General features: G+C 36.7%; 1 protein-coding gene across 1 annotated transcript; it reads left to right on the forward strand.

The window, feature by feature from the left end:
* Positions 1-267: 267 nt before the first annotated feature.
* Positions 268-2,977, forward strand: LOC107869258 (receptor kinase-like protein Xa21). The gene is made up of 4 exons (XM_047411476.1): positions 268-968; positions 1,185-1,792; positions 1,929-2,162; positions 2,721-2,977. The coding sequence occupies exons 1-4, from the start codon at positions 268-270 to the stop codon at positions 2,975-2,977; spliced, it is 1,800 nt and encodes a 599-aa protein (XP_047267432.1).
* Positions 2,978-11,797: the final 8,820 nt, after the last annotated feature.

Below are 11,797 nucleotides of genomic sequence, written 5' to 3' on the forward strand. Positions count from 1 at the left end.
ATGGTCTTTATATGGCCGTTAACAATATTGTTGGGACTATTTCCCATTCTATCTCCAATTGTTCAAAACTTACTATTTTAGATCTTTCAGTCAACAAACTCACTGGCTTGAATTGGATATTTGACTCATCTACAGTATCTAAATTTAGGGGGAAACAATTTAACCAGTGATTCATCATTAAGCTTCTTGACTTCCTTAACCAATTGCAGAAATTTAATATATCTTTCTCTATCTTTCAACCCTCTAAATGGTATGCTTCCAGCCTCCATGGGTAACCTTTCGACATCTCTTACAAAATTTTTTGCCGGCAGTTGTAAAATCCAAGGGCGAATTCCTAATGAGGTTGGGAACTTAAGCAGCTTATTGTTCCTTGATATTTCTGGAAACAATTTGGTTGGACCGTTTCCCACATCAATTGGCAACTTGAGAAACCTTCAGCGCTTCAACTTGAGTAACAACAAACTTACAGGATATTTTGGTGATCATATATGTAAATTGCAGCGTCTGGGTGATATTTACTTGGATCAAAATCAACTTTCAGGATCTCTTCCTAATTGTTTAGGGAATATTACTTCCCTTAGGGAGATACATGTGGGTTCCAATAAATTGAGTTCCAATATGCCACCAAGCTTAGGGAACCTTCAAGATATATTGGTTCTTGACTTATCGTCAAACAACATGGTAGATTCTTTACCTCCAGAAATTGGAAATCTAAAGGTTGCGACACTGATAGATTTGGCAATGAATCAGTTCTCAAATGAAATTCCTAGAGAAATTGGAGGATTGCGAACTCTGGTGCACCTTTCTTTGAAACATAACAAATTGCAAGGATCTATACCGAACTCAGTGAGCAACATGGTAGGTTTTGAATTCCTAGACCTTTCTCACAATAATATATCGGGAACCATTCCCAAGTCTTTGGAGAAACTTCAAAACCTGAAGTATTTCGATGTTTCTGTCAACGAATTGTATGTTGAAATACCCTCAAGGGGTCCTTTCAAGAACCTCTCAATTCAGTTTTTCATCTAAAATGAAGCATTGTGTGGCTCTTCAAGATTTAGTGTCCCGCCATTCCCCACTTCATCAAAGAACAAATCAAACAGGAAAAAATTGCTAGTTCTATATCTTTTGCTGGGATTCATATTTCTATTTGCTTCTATCATCTTAGTGTGTGTATGGATAAGGTACAGAAGACGTAAAAGGGCTCCTCAACAAGCTGATTCATTGGCTTCCATAACAAGAGAAATAATTTCATACTATGAATTGCTCCAAGCAACTGATACGCTTAGCGAGAGTAATCTGATTGGTTCCAGAAGTTTTAGCTCTGCTTACAAAGGCATTCTCACAAGTGGAACTGCCATTGCAGTTAAAGTGTTCAATCTGCAAGTGGATAAGGCATTCAAGAGCTTTGATATGGAATGTGAAGTTCTGCGCAACCTTCGCCACAGGAATCTCGTAAAGGTCATCAATAGTTGTTCCAACCTTGATTTTAAGTCTTTACTGTTGGATTATATGCCTAATGTGAGTCTTGAGAAGTATTTGTATTCACACAACTACTTCCTCTACATCAAGCAGAAACTAAGCATAATGATAGATGTGGCATGTGCTTTGGAATATCTGCACCATGGGTGCACATTGCCAGTGATTCACTATGATGTGAAGCCTAGTAACATCTTGCTGGATGAGGATATGGTTGCCCACCTAAGCGACTTTGGCATCTTGAAACTTCTTGGTGAAGATGAGAGCGATTTATTCACAAAAACCTTAGCAACACTGGGTTATATTGCGCCAGGTATGTCTCTTGATTTTTCTCTGAAACTGTTATTTTCCAGTTCTTTTTATGTTCCACCATATGGGCAAGATGGGTTGGTGTCGACTAAATGCGATGTCTATAGTTACGGGATCATGTTGCTGGAAACTTTTACCAGGAGAAAGCCTAATGATTTTGAGGGAGATCAGCTTGAAGCAATGGGTGAGTCATTCACTCCCTGAGGCAATAATGGACGTTCTAGATGCCAATTTGATAACACCAACGAATAATCGCTTACAAAAGGAGCTAGATGTTGTGGCTTTAGATTTCTCTGCTGAATCTTCGGAAGGAAGGACAAACATGAAAGATGTTGTTGGGATGCTACAGAAGATCATGATTCAACTTCTTGCAGGTTGAGCATGTTGTTGGAATCTGTTGTCCAAATTACTTGTTCCAAATGTTTGCTAAATTGTTGGATTTATGTAAAGATTGCTTTTTTTTTTTTAGCACTTGATTTGTGCATGATCTGCAATAAATCTCACTATTTCTTTTTAACTAAATCCTGGGTACCTTATATAAGTGGTCCAATACTATCCTATCAATGTGCTTTCTTCATCAAGTTTTCGAAGTTGTAAAGTTGGACTATTGGAATTCACATCTTATGGAAGTTAGGATACATTCATATCAGCACTAACACAATGGATCCCATTAGATAGAATTCTAAAGCTAAGTGTGCCGAAGTGGAAATTTTCAAAGAGGAGTAAGGCCGAATTTTATTTGAAAGGGAAAAGACAGCTGGTTGCTGGTAAACGACATTTCAATTTGTCAAACTGACTTACCTGCATATGGATCATGTCTGATCAGGCACAGCTATTTTCAGTTTTAGATATGGTTAAGGTAGATTGGAATATTCTATTTTCGATTTCTCATAAATAAGCAAGTTGCAAAGAATCCTATAGATGTTGAGCAGTATCAAGGCGATACTCAGGAGAAAAGGATACAAACAAGGAAGATCTTCCAGGATCTGATGCATTGGTTATGTCTACCAGGGGTCACAGTCATGTTGAAGTCCCAAAATTTGCTGCTAATTTGATCGGTGCTTCAAATATCAAATCAGGGCAGCAGCTACCTGGAAACATAGGTGTTTTAGGTGATAAAATGATTGAACAGAGCGTTGGTAGAGGAAAACAGGTTGCTGGTCACGTTGAGAAAACTGCATACTGTTGAATGCGTACCCTACTGATTTACTTATTTTACTCTAGTAATTGCCTATCAAAGGAACAGGCAGTCTAACGTGTTTCACTCAAGCTGCGTAAGTAAAAGACACAGCATTTTTTGCATGGAAAATGTTGGGTTCGAAATCGAGAGGGCGTCATGCGGAAGCTTAACGTTTGCAGACCTTGAGACAGTAAATCAGATGAAAAAGAAAATAATATTAAAAAGGCATAAAATTATTATATGTTTTGGCCAATCGGCCTACATATTATAAAACCTAATATCAAAAACATTAAACCTGTTGGGAGAAATCTCCCCCTAAACAAAGACTCTTTAATGACTATATTGTGGATGCTATTATGTTATGGTATGAGAAGAGGGGTCTTCTATTTATAGATGCCCAAAACCTTTCCTCCAAGAAAGAAGTTAGCCAAATATGGAAAAGTTTTATATTTTCCTTTCAGGAAAAGTAAAAGTATTTATGGTTACTTTTATTTCCTTACAAGAAAAAGTAAAACTTAAAATTTGGTAAGAAAGGCAAAAATCAACAGAAAACACTCGTCTTAAAGAGGAGTAAAAAACCACGACCTGTACCTCTACGATTTAACCCCGATTCTACTAAAACTCTTAAGCCTCAACAATCAGCAAATTACAAGAATATTGTAAACTAGGAACTAAACTCTAACTCCTATTTCTACAATAACACAAATCTTCCCAAATAAGTAATCCAAGTCTTCAACTTCTCCAACTTGAAGACACTAATCCTAACTCAGTTTATACTTCACTGAGACTAGAATTCAAGTAAAATACAACTCGAGAGCCTATTACATAAAGTTTATGACTCTTTATCTCTAAGTAAAAGGAACAGGTTCTGCTTATGACTTCTTCAAACTGTTGAACTAATTTTCCAATTGGTGCTATTCTTTTCAGTACAATGATACAAGAAGCACAAGGGGAACACGAAACACACACCAAAATCAGTCCACAAGCTCAAGAAACCGAGGACCTCTTTGGTGACCAACTCTCGGATTCAATAATACAATACAATAACGAGATGAACAAGGTGTTTAGAACACCAAAACAGCCAACCCAAACTAATATTAGCAACACAATATGATAAACAAGATGAGCAACCATTCGGCCAACAACAACAAACACAAAACGAGAGTAGAGGACAAGAACAAACACAACAATAATACAAGAAAGAAAAGGATAGATAGTGAGACCTAGATTATTACAAAATTAAGAACCAAGTGTATTTCAAAACTGAACCCCTAATGAATATAATAATCAAAACCACACTATTACGGTGACCGCCAAGGTAATTGACTCACCTCAAGATCCATTGTTTCCAAGCAAAGATCAATACTAGCTTTTCCAAGCCCTACACTAAGGTGGCTTTTCCAAGCCCTAACTAAGAACTACTCTAAGGTGTTCTACTATAAAGATAGAGGATTTCAATGTGTCATACATTCATCATTCATAACTAACGAGAGAAGACCTAAAAAGTTGTAACGTCCCGTATTTCGGGCTACAATATAGACCATGATTTCGATGCGTTGATAATCCCGAAGCCATAAATCCCATGCCAATATGGCATGTTAATTATTTGTATAGTATGTTAATCTATTCAAGCTTTAATTTCGACCATAGAGATCCTTCAACTCAAGGACGAGTTGAAACTATTTCGATCAATTAAGTTTTAGTGGATGTTGTAATTTGTGATAGCTTTCATTGACCATAACTCTCTGTATATGTCAAATTAGAGATCCTACTATGTTTCAAATGATAGGTCTTTGAGTTAGCTTTCCAACAATACCAATTTTGCTAAAATACGGCAGCCGAGCAAAAAGTTATGGCCTTTCAAAGTAGTAGGCGGCGCCTATGTAAACATAGGCGATATCATAGGCGGCGCCTATGTAAACATAGGCAATAGCATAGGCGGAGCCTTTGTAAACATAGGCGTTAGCATAGGCAGCGGCTATGTAAAGGTTTTAAGTGACTTAAACACTCCGTTTTTTAGGCAAAATGGTCCTTTTCCACCCTTACTTAGCCCTAAACACGAAATTCAATTCCAAAAACCCCAAAATACACCTTCATTCATCAAAATTGTTCAATAACTCTTACTAGGGTTTCAAAATAAAAACCCAAGCAACTCAAGATTCAACCATGGATTTTAGAAACTAATTGCATATTTGAAATCCTCTAGGCTTCAAGAAGAACCTAATATTCATAGTAATCGAGGTACGTGGGGTTATCTTAAAAATCTCATGGGCTTTAAAAATTCATGTTTTCAAATGGGGGTTTTGAAATTACGAATATGATTATGTTTGAAACATTTTATGATATTGATTTGGCCCTTAGGCCTACTCAAAACGATGTTAACTTGAGAGCATCAATGATATGAAATTTCCTCTCTTGATGTGAATTTGTTTTAAATGTTCATATGATGTAAATTGTTTGAAAACATCTTGAAGAGCATGACATGAAATGTTTTGAGAATTGATATGATTTTGACTTGAAAACGAGAAGGTTATTCATGTTGAATACAATGGTTGAATTAGAAGAATGATGTGATATTGGTGGCTTGAACAAAGTTTGAATGCATTTATTTTCATGAGAAAGGTGGACGCCTGAAGAAGGCATTTGAGTGAAAGGGATCATCACTGGAAATCGTAGTTTCTGATGCGGGTCAAATGATATTGTATCCTAAATGGGAGGATAAAAAAATAATTGGGACATCTCACATGGGGGATTCCCAGCGATGTACTCACATAGGGGGTATACTGGCTCTAAATCCTAGCAGCTACTTGGATTGGAGTCTTGACCGCCGAGCACCAGAGGCGGATTCCACATAGTCGTGGAATTACAATTATAGGGTATTCCACCTACCTCAATCTCATTACATTGGTATTTAAAACTATTAAATTATGCCCATGTGTTTTCAAATAATTTGAAATGAAACTGCTTTATAATGGCTCTTACCTATATTGTGTAAAAATATTATATTTCTGTTTTGATTTCTCTGCGTACCAGTTCTTTTGTATTGACCCCCTCTCCTCCCAGGTTCGGATGCACAATCTAGGGGTCTAAACAACCAGTAGATTCCTTCCAACAGATCGTAGAATTAAGTGGTGAGCCTTCTATATTTTGGTAGGCCGGATGTCTGCAGTTTAATTTATCATTTATTAGTTTTGGGTCTATTGGGGGCCTTGTCCCAGTTTTCAAATAGACATTTATTTTAGTCTTGTAGTAGATATTTCAGAGACGTTATAGAGATGTTGTGTTGAGATTGTGGGACATTATTTCCCATTATTACTTTCGCATGATTCTTGACCATGTTTTCATTATATTGTGTATCTTCCGTATTTCTTTTATCATATGAATTGTGTGCGTGATTACCAGACAGATAGGGGTGTTTTGGGCCTCATGGTTCGGAATACTCATCACGGCCAGGGCCTGGTTCGAGTCATGAAAAACTTGGTATCAAAGCACGATTCATGGTCTCAGGGTGTCTGCAAAGTTGCGTCGAGTAGAGTCTTGTTTATGGGTGTGTAGCACGCCACACTTATAAGTAGGAGGCTACTAGGAATTTAGAAATGTCTCTCTTTCTTCATGTTCTACTTCGTGCAACAGAGTCAGAATGCTCCTCCTTCATACTCTAATTCGTGCTATGGTGACGTCTATACGAAAGTAACAGTCATCCCAATTCTTTCCTTACTCGAACATTCTTAGTCATGTCTCATCATTGGGCCGATTCAAGTACAGAAGCTTAGAGTCTAAATTGTATAGTTCATTTTGATCGAATCATATAAGATTGTTACAAGGACTTGAGAAGGGTCCGTTAGTGCTTCAGAGTAAGGATGATTTACCCCTTTATAGTGATAAAAGAATTTGGTAGCTAGCAGCATGTATGGACAGTATGGTAGTCCATGGAGGAAGTGTTTGACTCCGATTTTATTTCTACAGAGTAAGATGTGTATTCTTAGTTCATTGAATACTGCGTATTAAATCTCCATCTCATGAAATATTGTCATCAAAGTGTTGTTGAAACATAAATTCTAGTGGAGCGTGTGGGGCTCTTTCGATTCATTAGCATAGTTGACTTGTCATTCATCCCATTTTCTTATTCAAAATACAAAATCAAAGTCTAGTGAAGTCGTGTGAGGCCTATTTCTATTCACTAGCAACTTGTTGTTCTTGTGTAGGTTTAATGTATGTATAGCTGAATCTAGTTGCATTCGATTGGGCCGGTAAAGAGATGATCCGTCCTTGTGTGTTAGTTTATTAGTAGAAGATAGAGAAGGAGTTATTAGGCAAGGTGAATTATCCTTGCTTGAAGTATGAAAATGGATGGATTAGCCAGTCGGTTATAAGTATAGACTCATGGTTGTTGTGGACTTTGAAGATAGTGTAAATGTATGCTTGGGTAAGTAATTGTGATATGAGAAAGCAATATAAGTAGATACGATTGTACGGGGTTATAATATAAGGATAAGGTTGACCATGTCTATTATGAGGCTTTAACCCCCTTGACCCTCTTTTCATTGGTAATTGTAAACTAGTGCTACTTGTGAGAAGGTATGTAGTGGATTTTTGAGATATTTGGGTAGAATGTTCCAATTTGATGGATTAGTATATTTATATTATGTTACATTCTTCATTGGTGGTAGATGATTGATACTAAACTATAGGCTTGAATTTAAATGGTGTGGTGGTAAGTAGTGGCAAGAGTTTGATGATGCATGTTTTGTAGGATTAAATTAGTAGGCTTGAGGTGCTGAAATAGTACATGCTAATGGATTATGATAAGAAAAACCGTTAGGTCATGATCGATTATTCTGGTTATGAAGTTCTAGTGCACTAGTGTATCGTGATGTTTATTTATAGTTTCCAAGTGAAAATTTTGTGTAAGGTTGGGTTGTAAATCATGCATAGCACTAGATATTAAGTTTGAATAGTTGATGTCCATGAAGGTGGATGTGATGATTTCTTGGTTAATGATACTAGTTATATGGTAATGGAAGTGATCTAATAGGCTTGAACGTTGTATGAAATGGCTTAAGTTTAAGTTGATTCGTAATGAAGTATAATGTTTTAGGTATGGTGGGTAAATATGCCCAAGACGATATGGAGTTGTGGCAATTCTGTAAGACTATTTCATGTTCCGTGTGACTAGTTGTAGCGTTGAGTTCCTAGTTGGAAAAAGACTAGTTAGGTGTTCTAGATAGCCAAGTTAAGGAGCCTTAATTAATTGTGTTGAGCCTTTTGATGTGATCTTGATTCTCATAGTAGAGGGATATAAATTTGGAGTCGCAATAGTGGTAGGCTATGTCGAAAGTGTTATGGTTCATCAAAGGCTTGGTGATATCCATGTTAAGAGTTAGAATCTAAGTTTGAGTTTTCAAGGTTGAACCGATAGAAATAAGTGTTCAAGCAATATATTATGACTATTGGTGGCTATGGAAAGATAGAGTGTATCCCAGAAGGTAGTCATTCAGGTTAAGTTCTATGATATGCATGCATTGTCATTTTTTTTCAGACCCTAGGGTGCAGTAAGTGTAGTTTAGTTAGAATCTGGTTAGGGATCTCCCAAACTCTGGATGATGACTTGAAGCTAAGGGGGAGATGATAGAACGAGTGTCCATGTAAGGCTCTCAGATTCTAGTAGTGATGTAGTATAATTTAGAACATCAGAAAGTGAGGGTGAATCTCAACCCATTCCTACCTCAGTATTTTTTTTTGTTATTCGGATGCTTACTCATGCCTTCCGTGATCGTAGTTCATGATTCCTGTATATGATAGAGAGTCACGTACTCTTCCAGTTCTATGATAAGGAGTTTTAGTTCATTCAAGTAGTCAGAATCACATTCCTTATTTTATGAGCTCTAGTTGAGGTCATACAACTCATGACACATGTACTCACTCTTTATAGTGTGCTCAATCCCGTATAAAAATCTTTTCATGCTTCAGGATCTTATGTTTTAACCTTTTAGTGACCCTCCCTATGCAATGATAGTGGTGACGATGTAAATGTTCTTGTTGATGGAAGATCATAGTATGCTTACTTAGATAAGGCCATAAGTATGCAGTAAGAGTTGGGGCTAAGACTTTGATACATGTGATGGTTAGTGGAAAAGTTGGTGTGTGTATGTTTTTAGGATAGCGTGTGGGAGTTTTATTGATAATAGTTTAGAAACTATGTGAAGTACGTATTTATGGGTAATTGCCTTGTAGTCAACATGTGGTTATAAAATAGGCTTGAATGACATTTTGGGATTGTAGTGGAAGGTCACAATATGCATTAGCGACTTCATACTAAGAGTTCAAAGTAGTCATTGAAGTGGTAAGGCATGTTATACTTAGGATGTGATCTTTAAAAGAGATATAGAAGATTGCATCATATGGTTTAGAATAATAGCGTGGTCTGGCATGTTGTATTTTTTTGTGACTTAGAGTTAGGCTTGATCACGTCGAAGGGATTAAGTTATATTCCGACATTAGTAGAAAGATTTGTCAATGCTCATATGAGAATTTTAAACTGAATTGAATGAATATGATATTTATAGGAATTGTATAGTTAAGGGATATTCGAGAAGTGTGCTAAGCTTGAAAGTAAGAAGTTGTATTGCCAAAGGTCTGGTAATTCTATCCTAATTTAGGAGTTATATGCCTATATTCCAGACTATAGAGTGGTGCCATTGTGATGATTCCTTAGTGGGTGTCTTGTGTAATCCATACCCAAGATTCGTAGCTCCCTATTACTGCTAGAACTTCCTTAGAGAGAGTGTTGAAGAGAATACTCCAGTTAAGTATGAGGGTGTAGTATAATTCAATCTATATGGTTAATAAGGCAGTTTAGCAGTCAGATTCGCATGACTTGTTTTCTCATCTTTGCACTTATTCATGCTACTCGAAATTTAAGACATGCTACTATCCCAAGATAGAGTATACCAGTAGTTACGAGTATAGCCCGGTTCATGCATCATGCATTAAATTCAGATTCCAGATATTCAGTTATGATTCAATTTGTAGGTGCCTTGTGCATCGCCTTAGTTTTTCGAGTATCTTAGTGAATTGAGCATTCATAGAGGGACATAGGTTCCCAAGGGGAAGATACACCATTCAGCTGCATGCATAGATTCTTATTACAAGTTTCACACCAGTTATCATTGCGTATTCAGTCATACATCATACGTCAGTTCAGTCAGATATGTATGCATAAGAAATGCATGTTCAATAGAAAAGTTCAGCTTATCAGGATATTTAGTTCTACGTTCATGAGAACAATTCAATAACAAATCCATGCATCAGATATGCATGATTCATTATGATTATTCAGCCTATGAGTCGCTTCAGTTGTGTATTCCATGACTCGGATATATATATCCGGCATAAGGATTTAAAACATCAGTAGTTCCAATCTTATAGTTATATTTCTGATCAGTGCATTCTTTCTTAGGGAACATATCATGTCCGCGTTATCCCATACCCTTAATACATCGACATTCTATCCATCATTCCGGGACGAAAGATCCCAAGGGAGAGATAATGTAATGCCTCGCATTTCAAGCTATAATATAGACAATGATTTCGATGCGTTGATAATCCTGAAGCCATAAATCCCATGCCAATATGGCATGTTAATTATTTGCGTAGTATGTGAATCCATTCAAGCTTGGATTTTGACCATAGAGGTCCTTCAACTCAAGGACGAGTTGAAACTATTTCGATCAATTAAGTTTTAGTGGACGTTAACTCTCTGTATATGTTGAATTAGAGAGCCTACTATGTGACAAATGATAGGTCTTAGAGTTAGCTTTCCAACGATACCAATTTTCCTAAAATCCGGCACCCGAGCAAGAAGTTATGGCCTTTCAAAGTAATAGGCAGCGCCTATGTACACATAAGTGATATCATAGGCAGCACCTATGTAAACATAGGCGATAGCATAGGCGGCGCCTATGTAAACATAGGCGATAGCATAGGCAGCGCCTATGTAAAGGTTTCAAGTGACTTAAACACTCCGTTTTTGGGGCAAAATGATCCTTTTCCACCCTTACTTAGCCCTATACACGAAATTCAGATCCTAAAGACCACAAAATACACCTTCATTCATCAAAATTGTTCAAGAAATCTCTCTAGGATTTCAAAATAAAAACCCAAGCATCTCATGATTCAACCGTGGATTTTAGAAAATAATTGCATATTTGGAATCCTCTCAACGTAAGCTTCAAGAAGCACCTAATATTCGTAGTAATCGAGATACGTGGGGTTATCTCAAAAATCTCATGGGCTTTAAAAATTCATGTTTTAAAATGGGGGTTTTGAAATTACGAATATGATTATGTTTTAAACGTTTTATGATATTGATTTGGCCCTTAGGCCTACTCCCAAAGTGATTTACTATATGATATATGTATATGCATGTATTCTGAAAAGATGTTAACTTGAGAGCATGAATGATATGAAATTTCCTCTCTTGATGTGAATTTGTTTTAAATGTTCATATGATGTAAATTGTTTGAAAACATCTTGAATAGTAGACATGAAATGTTTTGAGAATTGATATGATTTTGACTTGAAAACGAGAAGGTTATTCATGTTGAATATAATGGTTGAATGAGAAGAATGATGCGATATTGATGGCTTGAAAGTCAGGTTTGACGATACCCTACAGAGTATGACATGTGATTGATTTGAACAAAGTTTAAATGCATTGATTTTCATGAGAAAGGTGGATGCCCGAAGAAGGCATTTGAGTGAAAGGGCTCATCGCTGAAACCGTAGTTGCCGATGCGGGTCATATGATATTGTATCCTACATGGGAGG

The sequence above is a fragment of the Capsicum annuum genome, chromosome 4, assembly GCF_002878395.1.
Source record: "Capsicum annuum cultivar UCD-10X-F1 chromosome 4, UCD10Xv1.1, whole genome shotgun sequence".
In the NCBI taxonomy this organism is placed as follows: Eukaryota; Viridiplantae; Streptophyta; class Magnoliopsida; order Solanales; family Solanaceae; genus Capsicum; species Capsicum annuum.